Below are 17,598 nucleotides of genomic sequence, written 5' to 3'. Positions count from 1 at the left end.
TGGGTTGACCCTGGCCAGATACCAGGTACCCACTAAAGCCACTCTCTCACTCTCCCTCTGCAACTGGACAGAGGACAGAGAAAAAAACCAGCTAAGAATTCCTGAGTAGAGATAAGAGCTGGGAGAGGTCAGTGACTGATCACCTTCACGGGCAAAACAAGACTCCAAGTGGGGATAGTACTTATATTTATTACTAACAGGATAAGAGCCAAAGAGTGAGAAATAAAACAGTCTTAAAAACACCTTCCCCCCCCTTTCCTTCCATGTTCTCCCTCTTCCCCCCCAGCAGGGAGATGGGAGGGGATGGGAATGGGGGTCACGGTCAGTTGTTTCTGCCGCTGCTCAGGGAGAGGAGTTGGAGTCCTTCCCCTGCTCCCGTGGGGTCCCTCCCACGGGAGACAGTCCTTGATGGACCTCTCCGGCGTGAGTCCATCCCTCGGGCAGCAGCTCTTCCCAACCTGCTGTCCCGTGGGTCACTCCTCCATGGGGTCAGTCCCTCACGGATGAGCTGTACCGGTGTGGGTCCCCCACAGGGGCCATGAGTCCTACCTGGGAAAAACCTGCTCCAGCCTGGGCTTCCCTCTCCACGGGCTGCAGGTCCCTGCCAGGACAGGGATGAAAAAGCAATTAATGTTTTGGGGTGAAGTGGCAGGGTCTTCTCCCCAGGCCCTCAGCTACCAACTGAAATGGCCCAGGCACCACCCAGAGCCAAACACTTACGTGTCTGAGTGGACGAGAACGGCCTCCCAGAACTCTTTGATGGTATTTCCTCCTCCAGATTCTCCTCCCAGCAGTATTTCAGGGCTACATTCCCTGTATTGGACATCCGGAAACTGAAAAACAAGGAGGAGGAATAAAAAGCAAGTACTAAAGTAACACTGTCTGGTGGGCTCCTGGTACCACCTTCCCCAGGCAACTCTGCCACGTTCAGAATTGCTGCCCTGGGTGGCCCAAACAAAGTATTTCAAAGTCTGGAAGTTTAGGAGGAAAGGGCCAACACGGTGCCCAGCACTCACGTGCTTATCTCTGTCTGGAAGAGCTCAGTCTGCTTCAGCTGAACCTCGACCGTGTCCAGTTTGAACTCGGCGTAGTCAACCTGAGCACTGAGGACAAGCTCGACCTCGTGGCTGCTCCTCTCCACGATGGTGTGAGGTGGTTCCGGGACTGCCTTGACCACCTGCAGGCAGAGGAGGGAAGAATCACTGAGCAGAGCCCAGAAAGCCAGGCTGAGCAGGGAAACCTTTTGGCCTCCAAACTTGGCCGCATAGAAAGGACATTCAGGTTTATTTGCCTGGAAAGATGACAAAATTGGACTGGTGTACTACAGCATTGGTTTCTACCCACTGATCAAAGCAGTCACCACCATGGCTATTAATACACCCCTGGGGACTATGGCCAGCTGTCAGTCCCTGCGCTTCAACCCTGGAGAGCCTCTGACCTTTTCCCTGGTCCCCTATAAATCCAGCAGGTCTCGACATGAGGATTAAGTTCCCCTGCTGGAGCCCTGTGGATGGAGAAGCCCAAGACTGACTAGTCCTGGAAAGAACTTTTTCCTTCTTGACTTAGGAGAAAGTGCTCTCCAGATGGCACATGTGGGGTGGGAGCTGGCTGTGGGCATTTTGGGATGTGAATGATCTCACTGGGAAAGTCTCCAACTGCTGATGCCCTGCTGGGGAAGTTGGGTTTACAGGCCTCACAATGATTCAGAAACTCAGAAAGAACCTTCACCAAGATAAGTGTGCTTGGCAATAATGATAGAAAAAGCAAGACTTTCTGGAGATGATGCTTCCCCAGACTCCTGCGTACTATCACACAGGGCCTGGGCTGCTCCATAATGAGATATCCCCCACAATACAGAGGCCACAACCAAAATCTCTGGTGTCGGTGTAGGCAGAGCTCGGAGCTCACCGGTGTAAGCACAAGAGCACTTGTGCTGCTTTCCCCTTCAGAACAAGAGACAGAATGCAGTGGAATTAACTCTTTGTGGGTGACAAGGCACCAATTCAGATGAAGAGACTTTAACACTGTCAAATGGGATAAAATCAAACGTGACCTCCCACTCAACACGGGCTGCAACACTCGGCTCGTGGCACAGACCGGCAGTTTGCGTGTGGATAAAGGTCTCTTGCCCAAAGGCTTCCCCTGTGGTGTGAGCCCACCCGCTCACTGCGCATCCGCCTCTCCCCAAAAGGCACTGCTGGTGAACCTCCCGGCTGGAGCCAATGCCCAGGGGAGGCAGGAGCTGCTCTGCCAGCAGCGCTGGTGCTCTGCTGCTGTCGGCAGGTCCTTTTGCAGCAGCTCGGTGAGCTTTTGCTGCTGTGCTTCTTACCCTCCGCTTCAAAGGCCAGCGGGCTCCCGGGAGTCTCTCGGTGGTATCCTCCCACTTCTCAGTGCGCATTCTGTCGTCCCAGTCGTAAACCTCCTCTGGTGGCAGCTGGTATTTGATCTTGGCCACCTTACAGTTCACAGAGGGCCTTTTGATGGTGACCGGGACCTTGGATTTCAAGGTCACTCTGATATTCTTGGCACAGCCAGGCTGGAGGTGTCCCACCTAGGGAGAACCAGAGAGTCAAGACCAAACTGGAATCACTGGCAAGGGCAGCACTGACAGCAAAAGGGACTGATATGGCGAGCAGCTGTGCTGGGAATCAGCACCTCAGTGAGGATTTATGTGAGATTTGACAGAGCAAAATATGAACAGAAGGTGCCACCTCCCAGAACGCGGAGCCTTTTCTGCTGGGCTGACAGCCCTGCCCCAGCAAAGACAGGGATTGCATCTCCTGCATGGCACTGGAACGGGCTCTCACTGGAATGTGGTGACTCCCTGCCAGCTCCCAGGAACACCAGGAAAGGGCCTGAGCAACTGAGAAAGGCAGGGCTGTCCCAGCTCACCTTGGGGGAGAACTGGAACAGGGCATCTGCCAGCAGCCACTCAAACCACATCACCTCCTCCTTGCTGCGGTTGGTGACTGTGAAGGTCTTGTCGAAGAGCTCCCTGACTGCACAATCCCTAAACTTATGTGATTCGCTCTGACAGCTGTGAAGAAGGAGAGCAAGAGATCTCAGCATGCAGTGAGGTCCATCCACCCCCCTCACTTTCAGAGACACGTGTATGTTCAGCTCTTCCTTGCTCCAAGCCTCCCTCCCTCCCTCTGGGAGGTCCCCAAGCCCGTGGCTGTGCCTGTGCCCAGCGACAAGCAGCACAGCACACACTGCTCTGTGTGCATGGCTGGCAAGCTCACAGGCCCCCAAGTCCAGTGGGTGACAGCCCAGCCCTGGCTAGAGAGAGGACACACATGATCAGACATTTTCCTCTTCCTCGCTCTACCTTGGCAGCCTCTCCTCTCTTACCCTCAATGATGTCGTCCTCCAGATTGCCCTCAGCATTGCTCTCCTGGCTGTCTTCTGCTAGTCCAGGGAGGTTATCAAGGGTGAAGTCATCATTGTGGCCTTCACCCACCAGCTCTATGTCGATCTCACTGTTGCCTGACACTGGCACACGGATCTTCCCTTTCAGACGTTGGGCCAGGGTGGGTTTGAAAAACACGTCAAACTCTGCTGATTGCCCGTGTTCCAGGAGCAGGTCAGGCTTCTCGGGACGCTTCTTGGCTGCACGGCAATGGGAATCAGAGTTAAGTGATAGAGCTGTCCAGAGGAAATACTTCCCTGGGGTATACGAGGAATAAGAGGTTGGAATCAGTTGCTTCTAAGCACAGGTTCTCTCACCAGTGGTTCCAGACCCTCTTCCTGTGTTCACAAGACTATGCCACCATCACACATATCACCACTTAAGCGGCTTAACCTCAGGTTAACGCCCAGCCCTCATTCCATCTGCTTCCAGCCAGCTCCTGCCATACAGAAGGCTGAGCCAAGGAGTGGTTTTGGCTTCTGCTGGCTGGCTTGTGTGCTCAAGGGCTGCCTCCCTTCAGGCTGGTACCTTCCCACACGCAGCAAAGACCTCAGCCAGTCCACTGAGGTGGTGATAGTCCCCCACAGCTCAACCCACCGTGTCTCGAAGAACAAAAACTTCCTACAACTTGCCAGGAGGAAACCCTGCAAGGAGTCCACAAGAAAAGCTCGGGGGACAGAGAGACCAAGGAAAGAAACTATGTCTAACATGTGGCTGCTGCTTAGACAAGCCAAGAACAGGGCACACCTTTTCCCTCTGTGAATGATCACGCTGCACAGTTAATGAATTTACCTTTTCCAGTGGAGTCCTTTTCCATGTCTGCAATGTGGAAGGCACGGAGTGCGGACTGCCTGCCTTTCATAAAGAAAACTCCCTTGTCGTCCATGATATGAACTGTGAACTGAGAAAAGGGAACACGGAGCACAATGACATTGGTGTGAGTAGAGGCTGGCACGGGGGTTGAGCCCGTACGGCCGCTGGTCCAGCACGGGGAACCCAGACCACCTCCCCACCTCAAACACAGCGCCCAGCACAAAGGTTACGTGAAGTCAACCACTATCAAATGCAATCTCATGGAACTGGGACGTCACACACGCCCACATGAGAACAAAATGTGAGCTGGGAGATGGGGGAAAAACACCCCACCACCTTTCTTGTCTTGTGTTCAACTGACGAGGAAAGACTGGACAGAAAATCACATTTTTTGGGACCTTTCCTCCACGGGACAAGCACTTGTTCCCAGCCCAGAGCATTCCCCGAGCAGGTCCTTACCTTTGTGGGTATGATGCCATTGTTACGAAGGACCAGGGGGAGTGTCTGTGAATCCCCCAGCAGGAGCCTCCTGAAGCGCAGCACAGGGGTTCCTCTCTTACTCCGAAGGCCCGGGCACTCGACTGTCACCTGAGGCACGTGCCCCTCTCCACTGGCAGTGAAGGTCAGCTGTTGGGGTTTCATCTTCACGGAGCTGCTGGAGAGGCACAGAAACCATTTCAGCCAGAGCCTTCCAGAATAACAGTTCTAAATAATTTCCCTCATTTGAATCATGCCGTACAGCAGATAAATAACGAGGCACCAGATGAGACATGGCAAATCCTCTGGCTGCAGTGATAGGAGACATGCAACAAGCAAAAGCACACCATGAGAACAGTACGAAAGCAAGAAGGGAAAACCAAACCAACAGCACCGTCAGTAAAGATTATTTCCAAGGATCCTAAAGAAGGAATTGCTTGTTAGGGCAGAAAGCTGACTTCCCTGTTCCAATTCAGCCACTAAAGGCTTGGGGAAGGGCAGGTCAGAGCCCCAGTACACAGGTGCCAGGGAGAGGAACTGGGCTTCTCTTTGGTAAGAGCTCCAGTCACTCCCCTGATATAAAAATAGCTTAATGTATGCCTGGAAACCACACAGGATCACTTCCTTTTACACAAATAAGGAGGAAATCTTGACTTGCTGGCACAGAAACTGCTTCATCTGAGCCTTTGTCCTTGGAAAGCCCCAGCTCAGCTGTTGCACTTGTCAGTAACTTCCAGCTGGCTACCTGAGGCCCTCTCTTCAGAGTCCCTCACACAGCCTGAAGTATCCTCCTCATTTTCCTGCTCTGCTCTGCCTAATGCTTAATGCCCCCTACATCATCTCATGCCAGGTACTCTGCCTAAGGGCACTGAAAGCATTAGAGGCACCAAGAGGAGAGGCAGCTACCAGAACGGTCCCCCCAATACTTCACAGGGTCACTACCTTTTTGGGCTAACAAGGGAAGCTGTGAAAGTGCACTGGTAGTCCTCCTTTTGTTCTGGAGTGAAGGTCACTGTAGCAAAGGCGTGGGATAAGCCAGGAATGCTCATCTCGACAGGATCCAGCTTGAAGATGTTGCTGATGAGGCTGTGAGGCTTGGGGGGAACCCACAGTGCAGTGTTAGTGTCACATCTTTCAATGTGACCCAGTACATTCCTAGATGCATCCCTGGGAACAGCCCCAGACAGCCTGTCTTGCTTCATGCTTCCCTGGGCAGGCTCCCTCCATGCCAGGGGATGCTGACCTTGCGCCAATGCCCAGGCGAGCAAAAGCTTGCTTTGAGGGCTGGGCAGCCACCCCAGCACATGTGGGAGGTTGGGATGGCACAGAAACCCCTCAAATAACCCCGGACTGGCCTTTCAAGAGAAGGAAAAGCCAGGAAATGCTCTGCTTTGAGCTCTGCCCCATCGGTCCGTAACAGCCCCTCTCTGAGTGTGCTTTCGAGAGATGTTCAGAAGGATTCCCACCAAAGACCCAGAAGCGTGAGCCAAAATTTGCTTGAGAGATGTGGAATTCAATGCAAGTGCCCCCCTGGCATTGCTGCTCTGCCCTGCAGTTTGACCTGCACTGAGCTGGACTGGTCCAGCTGGGCCAGAGAACGCAATGACTCTGGAGAACAAGGCAGGCTCTCACATGGCCTTTAGAGAGCAGCGCTCACCTTGGCCTCTTGTTCTTACCTCTCCAGGCAAGGCTTTGATGGAGAGGACCACGTCACATGGGACACTGCTGCCATTAGAGATCTTGAAGCGAGCCGTGGCCCGTTGCCCAACCTGAACTTTGGTGAAGATGAATTTGTTATCATCTCTGATGAACACACCGTTGCCTTGCACCGACTGTAACGTCTGGCGGAGATTGACGTTGCTGTGGATCGGGTACTGCTCAAAGATGGACGTGACGTCTTCAACAAGCGCTGCAGACAGACCAGAGGAAGGGCTGAGGCTGGAGAACCTCTTTGCTGAATTCACCTGGACCCAGCTGGCCTCTCAGAAGGCTTGATAAGCCCTTTCTGTCCAGGTGACTGCAAAACCCAGCCTTGGATGAGAGAGCTCAGTCAGTGAGGATGGAGCTCAGTCAACCTCAGTCTTAAAGGGCACTGCTTTCCTTTTATGCTTCCACACATCCCTCCCAGCCTCTCCCCACTGGTGGACTCAAAAAGGACTGCAGCCTCTGAGGATTTTAAGGTGGGACTTCAGGACCAGGTGCCTCTCTATCCAAGTAGCAAGTTTAGGTGCTGATCAGCAGCAGGACTGCCCATGGCAACCTGTGGACAGCACGTACCTGGGAGGCAGGACTCGGCAGTCAGGGTAAAGGGAATGCCGAGGGGATTGTCCTTGGGGTCTCTGTTGCTGATGTCAATGTACAGCTGCTCCTCGCATTTCCCCTCTGCTCCTGGGCTGCAATCCACTGTGATCTTCTGCTGGCCCCCAGGACCGACGGAGCCGGAGCAAGGGGACACCGTGAACACGCCTGCAGTGAGCTGAGCCTGCAGAAAGAGCGCCAGGACAGGCTGATGCCCAACAGCCGTACCCTGAACACCCCCAGCAAGGAGGATGCCACGCCTTGGCCTCCAGCTGGGCCCGAGCACCCAGTGGCAGGGCAGGGAAGGATGACTCCACGGCCCAAAGGCAGCCCCAGGATGAGATGAACAAGCCAGGAGGAGCTGCAAGTCTGTCCCGAGTGGCAGAGAGAAAGGAGTTGGGGTGAAGAAAATGGAGGTGGTAGCTGGGATCCTTCAACCTCCAGGGGTACAGGAGAGCAGAAAGGACTGAGAGAAATGCCGGGAGAGAGGGAGGGGATTGGGAAGAAGAAAAAGCAGAGCTGTCAGTGCTCTATGGATTGGGAGTTCAGATGGGGACAGTTTGCTCCTGTGGTGTTCACAGATCTGTGCTGGCTAGCAGCCACCAAACACAGGACCTGCTCCCCTCTCTTGACCCCACAACTGCAGGTCAGAGCCAGAGCATGGGACTGTCAGTGGAACTGAGCAGATAATGGACTCTCCATCCCGCAGACCTTGTCCTACCCCCAGCCTGGGCACAGCTGCATCCTCCCCCATCCCCTGCAGCAGCACACGCTGGGCAGGAGCAGGAGCCACCCACCTGTGTGGAGCGTTTTCTTTCCCTGACCGAGGGGGCAGATTCCTCTTGCTGTGAACTGAGAGGAGAAAGCAGAGACATCTGTCTCTGCTGAGCTCCCCTGCCTTTGTCTGAGGCCAAAACTGGCCTTCCTCCCCATGCAGGAAAGCCTTCCCGCTCCCGATGGCCCCCGGAGAGCTGCCTGCAGCACCCATTGCTGCAGCTCATGGACAGAGCAGCTCTGTCACCAGCTTTGTCCCACACATGGGGATACTGAGGTGTTGTTTTGCTCCCTCTTCCCAAGCCAGCAATCCAAATGGACAATAACCCAGGTCTGGCTGCTGAAGCCAGGCAAGGCCTAGAGAGCAATTGTTATATAACCATACGAAAAGCAGAGAGTTAAATTCAGAATATAGATTTTAGCAGAAGCACAAAGAATGTAGTCTTAGAGACAGCAGAGGCCATAACTCATTAAAGAATGCAGGATACATTGACACAAAAGAACAGAAACATATGTACTCAGGAAAACAGAAGGAACTAAGAGGCTAAAATTGGTATATAGAATGAAAACAAAGGCTGATAAGGAAAGAGGATGAGCTAAAACCCAGGCATCCTTGCCAAGATATCAGGAACCTCCACCAAATAAGCTAGAAAGGTAGCCAAAGTAGGAAGGTTCACAGAAGTTCGTGATGGTGATGGGAGGAGGGCCGGGGACTCATGAGGCTGAAGAACAGGAACGACCCTCCCAGATTCTCCCCAAATTGAAGACCACACCTCTAACTCCGCCTAGACTCCGCCTGTTATGAATATTAAAAATGTATGTCGCAATATTATGCATATTCATGAGGTATGATGTAATTACTTGACAAAAATTGTATAAAAAGACCAGCTGTGAGTTGCTGGATCGAAGCAGTTTCCCCAGGGAGACCTGGCTGCTTCCCGGCACCGTGAATAAAACATACCTCCTGTTTAAAGGCTACAAACTTTGTCTCTGAGCAGTTACTCCGTCCGTGCCTTATTGGGGGCATAAAATTGGCATCACTGCCTGTCACACAACCAGCTGTGTGGTGGTGCCTCCTCAGACAGAACGGCTGGGGCAGGTCTTCTCTTACCTTTGCAGTGGAGGTGCTCGGTGGATGAGGAATTTGAAGTTGAGGGCGCCTTTGTTCTCTACAATTAAGACCTGTCTCTTCTTGGTGCCCTTAACCATGGCACCAAAGTCGATGGGCGAGGCAGGCTCGATGCTGTCCTTGCTGTACACAGCTCTCGCCGACACCCTCACTGGGATGGTGGCAACGGTCTCGCCTCCTTGACCCGATTTGAGATCAATGACCTGCAACCAGAGGAGGGGCTGGTAAACACAGCAGAGAGGCCAGCCTCTACCCCTGTCCCCTGACCCCACCCCAGGCCTCCAGCAGCTCACCCTCCCTTTTTAAAGGCCTCTTCCAGAGCCAGATCTCCAACTCTCTTACAAAGCCTCCCAAATGGTTTTGGAAGTCTCTGTTTGTGTGTGTAGGAGAGAGGATGCCCCAGCTAAAGCCTGCTTTGCACAAGACACTTCTGCTTATGCTCCCAAGACACACTGTGCTAACACAACCGGGCCCAGGCAGCTCACCTGGCAGAGCAGGATGGGTTTGCTCTTGAGAAACACTTCAGTCGTGGGGTGGAAGAGGACCTCAACTTTCACAGGTGGCCGGGAGGCTTTCAGCACAGCCCCCTGCGGCCGGACAGTGAAGGGAGATTCCAAGTCACCCCTCTTGGCACTTCCAGTGGTCAGCTTGAAACTGTGGAGAAAGGGAAAGAATGATGACCTCTGCAGTTGAAAGCACAGGTGCCACCAGCACAGCCAGCACTTTGCATAGGACCAGAAAAAAAAGAAAAGGGAGCAGCATGGGAACAGGTTCTAGCCATGGACAGAGGGAGAACGCAGGCCTGGGAGCCTGAGGAAAAGCTCAGCACCAGGCAGCTGGACTCACCTGTACTCAATGTCATATAAGCCTTTGTTCTGCAGACTCAGGACTTGCTGCTTATTATCCAGGACATTAATGGTTCCAAATTCCAAGCTACCATCTGGACCTGCAGAAAACCCACAGAGCGAGGTAAGAAGTGGTGAATATTTGTGAGCTGCTGCAGAGCACACCAGCTCACAAGCTACACAGTTGGAGTTCTTGGATGGCACAAAACCCTCTTCAGCAAGTGTCCCTTCTCGGAAGCGTTCTCTAGCTACTTGGCTGCCCTTTCTCTTCTCACTCTAGTATCTGCAGGGTAGAAGCCCAGGAGCTTGGTTTCCATTTCCTTGCTTCCAAGCACAAATCCAGCTACTTTATGTGCTCTGCTGAGCCAACTGCCTGTTCAGATGACTGTTGTTTCAAAGCACCAAATGCAATCTGCACATGGAGCTGCACATTTCCAAGTTCAGACGGGAGAGACTCAAGGCTGTTGGTGCCCTGACAGTGCTTTACTTCACGCAGCTTGCAAGGTCTGTGCTTTATGGATCTGTGCCACCCTTGCCTGATATGCCATCCCCTCCCAAGGGCTTTGGTTGCCCACCTGCCAAGGTAGTAAAATGCATCTGGACTGTGTTGTCTGGGAGGCATCCACTGACCTTCAGGCATGTTGATGCTCAGATTAACATCGTAGACCTCCACAGAGACTTTGATGGTTTCAGCTTGAACAATGCCCAGGATGTTTTCTGTATCTGAAACCTGAGGCAGCAAGAAACAAACACTGCTTAGACCATTCTTTTGGAAGACAACCTCTAAGTCCTTGTCTCTGCCAGCTGCTTCCCCCATGGCCTCCCTGGCTTGACAAGTGTTTGTGGACTCCCAAGTTTTCTTAACCTGTTCATCTCACAGGCTGCCCCGGCGGGATTCCGCTGCAGTAGGAAACCTTATCAGCCCAATTCTGCACTCCCACAGCAGGGAATGGTGCTGCTAAAGCACCCTTGAGAGGGCCAGGGCTGTAAACACAACCACAAGAAATGCGAGGTGTCCCAGAGCAGGTGGCATTGACAATTAGCGCCCTCCTCTTCAATCACCTCGCATGTTTGCTGAAATGCAGCCTCTAAACCACAGGGAACAAAATCCCAGAAAGGGTGCAGAGCGAATGCTGGTCTGTACAACCAAACAACAGCCTTCAAGCCTGCACAGCAGCAAGGTGGCTGTGCTACAGGCTCTGGATGCAGAGCCTGGGCACCCGGCTAACCCAGCACAGAGGCAGAAGTTGGGGCCACAGCACCCCCGTGTCTGTCAGGTGCAGCTCTCCCTGACTCTGTCCCTAACAGCACACGGCTGCTTGCTCTGCTCTGCTCTGCCAGGAAGGCCCAAGTCCCTCTCACCTCTAGTCAGATCATCTTATTTGTGATGCCAATCTTCTCGGCCTTGAAATCCAGCTTCACCTCAAAGTCTGTGCGGGGCCCAACGATGCCCCTGCCTTGCGATACAGAAAAATCATCTCCAAGGTCGTCCAGCCCACTGAGATGCCACGCCATGGGCAGTGGGCTGTCGTTTCTCAGGACCAGGGTCTGGGTGTCAGTCCTGCAGAGACAGGAAGACACTCAGCGTCAGTGCTCGGTGGTCACACCAGCCTGGCCACTGAATGCGGCTCAAAGCAGCTCCATCTGAGCCTCTGGAACCAGAGTCAAACCTCTTCTCTTTGTCATGAGCCTTGGAGTGCCCTCAGTCGTGGGATGACTGACCTGTGCAGAAGTATCTTGTTGAAATGCAGCTCCTGGGGGCTGACCCCCAGCTTCACTTGCACCCCTTGGCAGCACAGTCGGAAGACCGCTGGCTCCGGGTTGTCCTTGATCCAGCAGACGAGACTGTCTCCCAGGAGGCCAGCAGAAGTCGGGTACGCCCAAACACTCAGCTTCTGAACCCGTCCCCACAAACAGAAATACAAAGAGCCCTCTGTGAGCAGGAGGAACGGCACTTCTGCGGTGCCTGCCCTACCTGCTCGCCTCCTACCTTCTTCTCTTTGGGCTGCAGCCTCATGCTGGGAGGGTCCAAAAGGAACGTCTCTCCTTTGCTGTCGTTCTCAAAGGAGAAATGCACCTCTGCCTCCATGGGGGAGTCGTTGAGGATGGGTAACTTTTCGCTGTTGCCGGGGCAGTTCTGTGCCTTGTACCTGTCCAGAGAAGGGGAAAAGGCTGCAGAGGAGACTGTTGCCCTCACCACACACCGAGGAAAGCACCGTGTGCCGGCAGCAGGAGGTGGCACTGGAAGACCATGGTCTAACAAGCAGGGGAAGAAAAAGGATCCCTGTCAGGGGCACGAGGCACGGTCTATGTGCTCATCCTTGCCTGGCTTTGATGCCTGCCCCTATACCTGGTGCCTGCACCCCAGAAGCGTGACGATGCACAGGCCATTTCAAGAGTGTTTCACACAATTTAAATTCAAAAGTGCCTGGAAAAACAACAATACACCAGGCACAAGGGTTCTTTCCCCTTCTTTCTTGGGTGCCTTCCCTGCAGAGGATAGAGAAAGGCTTTGGAAAAGATGTTTGCAAAAGAGTTTTGCTTATCTCTTTTAGAAAAGTCGTCAGACTACCATGGGTTAGCTCAAAAGTCTGAGGGAAAGAAATCAAAAGCATCAGTTCCCAAGGGGAATGTGAAAGATAACAAATGACCCTTCCTGAGGTGTGCAACTGAATTTGGAGTGAAAGGGCTAAAGAGGCAAACAGAAATCCCAGACCATCCATCAGCCTGGCCTTCCAGAGCTCCCATGGAGACAAGAACTTAACTTCAAATGTTATTAAAAAAATAAAAAGAAGAGTGACATTAAAAACAGAAATATGCCAACAGCTACAATGACAACACTTTTAGGCAGACTTTTTCCAGCACTGTGGATGCAATGGAATCTCAGGAAAACATAATTCCTGCTGTAGGTTCCCCTCTGACTCACACATATTGGCAGGTCAAATCACAAAATCTCACTACTATTAGAGATTAATGAAAGGTTTACAAAACCATCTAGAGAATACTTGCTTGTTTGTCTACCTGTCGAGCTCAAAGCACTTGAAAAAGCACCATAAAGTTCATTTCCTAAGGGGTGGAGCTGAGATGTGGAGGGGACACAGGTTGCCCCAAGTCACCCTCGGGCTGGCAGCAGCAGCTCTGGTGGCTCTGGACACCAGGGCACCCACCAGGTTGGCAAAGCAGCTCCTCCAAGGCTCATTTGCCTGTTATCTGCTCACACTCACACATCTGTGCTCCCTCAAGCCCATGTGTCTGCCAGGTCTCTGCCCGGGACTGCCCTGCATTGTGCCACTGGGACAGTGTGTCTGCAAGTGTGTCCAGGAGAGCACAAGGCCCTGGAGATCCCCTCCCGACATCTCAGTGTGTACAGGCAGCACACAGGGATGCTCACTTGGGAGCAGGGAGCACATACCACTCTCCTGACTTGCCACAAAGCAGCGGTCCAAAGTGGAACTGCTTTGTGCTCATGACATATTCCTTGGAGATGATGTCCTCCTTCTCCTTGCTCTTCCTCCCGCGAGGAAACACCAGCCTGGGCAGAGACAATGGGGAATGAGGAGCTCTGAGATGCTGCAAGTAGGAAATCTAGTCAGAAAGCCATCACCCTTCTCGGTGGCTGAGGTACCAGTTCAGCCTCCCAGCTCCCAGCAGAGGAAGGGATGCTGGGTGACTCAGGCAGCACCATCTGCCCCAGCCAGAAGGTCACAAGGGGCAGCCCTGGCTCCCAGGTCGGGGGTGCAGTGTGGGATGCTCCTGTGGCCCAGCCTTACCGTGGGTTCTGGCTGATGCTGGGGTACAGGGCAGTGGCACTGCAGGGCAACTGGTACAGGCGCTTTGACCCCAGGATCTCAAAGTTCCTCAGCTGGTCAAACTGCCCTGGCACTGTGGGGCTGAAGCGGATCTTCAGTTCTACCTCAGCGTGGGCAGGAACGATCCACCGGAACCTTCTCAGCCTGGCAGTTAAAAGGGAAGCTTCAGACATTGCTAAGGGGTAAACGAGACAAGGAGGAGGGCTGTGCACTCGCCATCCCATGGAGGCACTGGCAGAGGGTCGCTGCGGAGCTGAGGACGATGGACCTCATTTGGCAAGATGAGTGTGAAGCACAGGCATCACCTCCTCCCCTGCAGCTCACCTGGCAGGTCTCTCGAGGGTTGAGTCACTCTGCAGTTGGCTTTTCATTGGCTCAGGTGAACTTCTGGGTGTTTCTGGGGAGTGATCCTGGAGACTTTTCGGGCTCTGGGGGGAGTTTGGCTTTTCCTTGCTAGACTTGTGTCTGGCTTTCCCCTTCTTCAAGTGGTCCTGTGCCTCTGCCTCTGGGGCCTTGGCATGAGGGGAGAAAGAAAAGGGAGAGAGAGGTGAGACCTGCCCTGAGACACGCCCCTCCTGGAAAGCAGAATGGGGGATTTGTTAGCCAACAGGAGAGAGAATAAATAATCACCACTGCCCATGGACTTGGTCTTCCTTATTGGCCTTTGTCTTGCCTCGGACAAGGCAAGACCCTTACCCAGGACCCTCTCCCCACCAAGGACCCTTGGGTTGATGGGTTTAAGCGATTTTTTTCCTGTTGTCTTACAGAACTGCTCTGTGTCTCCAGCAGAGCCATCTCTTTTCTCTCATCCCTGGTGGAAAGGATGCCTGCAGACATGGGGCCCCATCACGTCTTCACTGCCCCTCCACGGTGACCCTTTTCCATCCAACCTGTCCCCTGCCCTGGCACCCTCACTGAAGGCACAAAAGGAGTACCCACCACATCATCTTCTGCAGCAGCACCCTCAGGTTCAACAAAGATGAAGTGTCTGAGGTCTTCTGTTGCTGTGGGGACTCTGTCCTCCTCTGGGTAGGGGACCACAGAGAAAAGAGAGCCAGGGGGAATGGGAGGTCCCAGTCCCAGAGAGTGCAGGATCTAAAACAGAAGAGAAAAGCCTGTTTATACTCCTGTCACCTTCATCCTCACACTCCTTCCCTAAAGGCCCTGAGCTTTTGGCAGTGGAGTTTTTGATTTACATGGAGTACAAGTGCTTTTTTATGTCCCACGGGTCAGCAGGCTCCAGAGCAGAGGCAGGACCTACAGTGGGACCAAGAGAGAAACCTCTCCCAAGTGACTCAGCTGAAGAGAACAATGCCTGGGAGCTGCCCTGCCCTGGGACCATTTTTAATGATTTCCAGACTGAGAAACTCTCTGAACAGATGGAATGCTTGGACACAGAGCACTCCCACTTTCCACACATCTGAGGGAGGCTGAGAACCTCCCCATCCACAGAGATACTGCAGAGCTATTGTGGAACATCATCAGTGGCCTTGACAAGGCTCTGTGTTCTTATCACCTGGGGGACACACTGTTCCAGGGCCCCAGACCACAGCAAGTTCAGCATCTGAGCCTTGCAGGCTTTTACCTGCTTTGGTGGTGGCAGCTTCTTGCTCTTCAGGATCCTCCTAAACACCTTTTCACGACACGTGACGTGGAAGTCCAAGCAGGGCACTCCGGCATCCTGGCTTCCGACTGAGCCTTCTGCAACTTCCCCTTCCCGCTGAAGACTCTTGTGGCTGCCATGTTTTTCCAGAGGATTCTTCTCTGGCTTCTCAGGAGACTTACTGCTCTTCTTCTCATCTCTGTGTTTAGGGGAAGACTGGGACTTGTCTGGCACTTGGTTCATGATACCCTGAACCCTGTCCCAGGATGACAGAACATGTCTGATCCTGTTCTGCGAAGACTCACAGATGTCAAACCTCAGGTCCAAGATCCTGTCCCGCTTACTCGGCACCTCTGGGATTTTGGTTTCCTGCTGCTGTTGCTTTGCTCTTTGTCCAGACCTCTGGTTTTTTGGTTTCCTGCTGCTGCTCTTTTGCGGGTACCTTAATCTTCTCCGAGCGGCCATTCTTGTTCTGCAGCTTATCTTGCTTTTCTGAGGCTTGTGATGACGCCTTTTTGCTTTCCTTATGCTCTCGAGCCAGTCGCTCCAGCTCCCTTCTGCAAGCCAAAGGGAAAACACCCCTGAGAGTCACCACCAGAAACCTGGGCTCGCTGTAATCCCAGCTGGCTCCACCCTTCACTCCTCGACCCTGAGGCCAGGCAGAACTGTCAGACCATCTCCGTGGACCTTCCTCAACCCAGACAGCTTGGGAACATCCCAAGTGAGGAAGGGTGGGAGGCGACCTCCTGGGCCAGCCAAACCTAAGCCTTGCCATCAGAAGGTATCAATTGTGCAGCTTCTCCCCTGAGGTTCACCCGGACACCTCCAGCACGCTGCCAAAGGCTGATCCACCATCTCTCTGCAGGGATGACTGATGCTACTCCTCTCTTGGTTTCCCAGTTTAGACCTGCCCATAAATTGCTAACACCTACTTATCCCTCCTCCTATGCTTACTTGGCTCCTTCAGCTCCCTTCTCCCTGGGCTGTGCCTGCTCATTAATGAGAATAATCATAGCAATCAGAAAGCAAAGGCTGCAGGAAGTCCCCTCCTGCAAATCAGGCTCTGAATCACCAGGTTTCCTGCTGGAACACAGCTGTGACCAGGGGCACACTTGTGCTGTCTGTCCTGGGAACTGATTTGAAGCAGCCCTGACCATCTCCTCCCAGTGCAACAAACATCAGCCTGGGCTGAGAGAAGTGCTGAAACACAGGCTCACTTTAAGCAGCTTCCCCTCCCAGCTCCACACTCTTCCTGTGCGTCCTCCTGAGCTGGGCTGCCCTGCTGGGCCAGAGCTTCTCCCAGATTCACCTGCTGCTGCAGCTGAAGGGCAGCCTAAGCTTTTATGGATGGTGCTCCACCCTAAGGAAAGCCCTGGCACATCAGCACTGCAAGGACTTCATCTAGAGCAGGACCGGGGTCTAAAGCAAGCCAGCACAGCTGTGTCCCACACCAGCCCACACCACAATCCTGCGGGTTTGGTGAAGAAGGGGGACGATGAAGAAGATGAGAACCAACATCACGCACTTCGAGACACTTCTGTGGGCAGTGGCAAGGCAAGCCCAGAGCCCAGCTCCCCGCAGGCCATGTCTAAGCCAGAGGGCTCACGGCTAAAACGGAGAGAAGATGTTCTCATCTCAACAGAGGAAAGTCCTTCCTCTCTTGGGAACCGGGGACCTGGACCTGGCCATCCTTGTGCTGCTTCTGGCCTTTGCTCTTGAACCCCTCTGAGCTCAACCAAGGTCCTTGGAGCAGAGAAACCCTCCAGGGACACTACCCTGAGGAGTAACCCAGAAGAGGTTTACTTACCTCTCCTTCTGCTCATGCTTGATTTGTTCTATTTTGTAATCAAGCAGAGCTTTCTGCTTCTCAGAGAGGGCTTCGTACTCGTCCACATCCACATCCCAGAGACGTTCTTCCTCTCTCCGGGCAGCTTCTTCCTTCTCCCGTGCTTCAGCACAGACCACAAGAGAAGCCATCAGTGACTGCGAGCAGAGCTTGGGGCTCTGGGTCAGCTGGGAGGATTCACAGCTCTTTCCTGACCCAGCCTCTCACCCTGACAGGAGACACTGCGGAGCTCACATCCCCGCTCCAAAATTCAGACAGCCCCCCAAACTGTGGCCTGGCTCAGGTGCACCACGGCTGTGGACAGCTGGCTGGGGGCTGGTCACTGAGCCACGCCAGCTTGCACTTGCACCCAAGCTTTAATGATGGAGATTAAGGTGAGTCTTACAGCCTCAGCTCTGCTGTATGTAAAGAAGCTGTGAGCTGAGTGCTGGCTACACTGAGGCAGAAGGTGGAAGGATCAATAAAAAGATTTCTTACAAGCTCTGCTGCAAACCCAGATACACACAGCTAAGGTTGAGGGCTTGAGAGAGATTTGAGAGGGGTGGAGATATCTCACCTTTCCGCTCTTTTTTAGCTGCCCTCTTCTCTCTTGCAG

General features: G+C 53.3%; 2 protein-coding genes across 2 annotated transcripts; both read right to left on the bottom strand.

Annotated features, from left to right (window-relative positions):
* Positions 1-716: 716 nt before the first annotated feature.
* Positions 717-10,562, bottom strand: LOC113997901 (hydrocephalus-inducing protein homolog). The gene is made up of 16 exons (XM_039391263.1): positions 10,376-10,562; positions 9,747-9,846; positions 9,386-9,554; positions 8,883-9,103; positions 7,795-7,849; positions 6,977-7,181; positions 6,376-6,608; positions 5,642-5,793; positions 4,682-4,877; positions 4,202-4,310; positions 3,352-3,609; positions 3,001-3,037; positions 2,893-2,956; positions 2,330-2,551; positions 1,017-1,177; positions 717-813 (listed from the first exon to the last, which is right to left on the bottom strand). Exons 1-16 carry the CDS (start codon positions 10,560-10,562, stop codon positions 717-719), a joined length of 2,466 nt encoding a protein of 821 aa, XP_039247197.1.
* Positions 10,442-17,106, bottom strand: LOC113997903 (hydrocephalus-inducing protein-like; the record flags this gene model as incomplete). The annotated part of the gene is made up of 11 exons (XM_039391262.1): positions 10,442-10,475; positions 11,108-11,306; positions 11,468-11,640; positions 11,736-11,895; positions 13,158-13,277; positions 13,516-13,698; positions 13,879-14,066; positions 14,494-14,649; positions 15,140-15,714; positions 16,683-16,765; positions 16,965-17,106. Coding segments are annotated over 10 exons (1,973 nt in total), but the record flags the coding sequence as incomplete, so codon positions are not given.
* Between the last annotated feature and the right edge of the window lie 492 nt (positions 17,107-17,598).

This window comes from Pipra filicauda, unplaced genomic scaffold, assembly GCF_003945595.2.
Source record: "Pipra filicauda isolate LSUMZ 115617 unplaced genomic scaffold, ASM394559v2 scaffold926_size50673_pilon, whole genome shotgun sequence".
NCBI lineage: Eukaryota > Metazoa > Chordata > Aves > Passeriformes > Pipridae > Pipra > Pipra filicauda.
The sequence above is the reverse complement of the archived record's forward strand: the minus strand, read 5'-3'. Positions and strand labels throughout refer to the sequence as shown.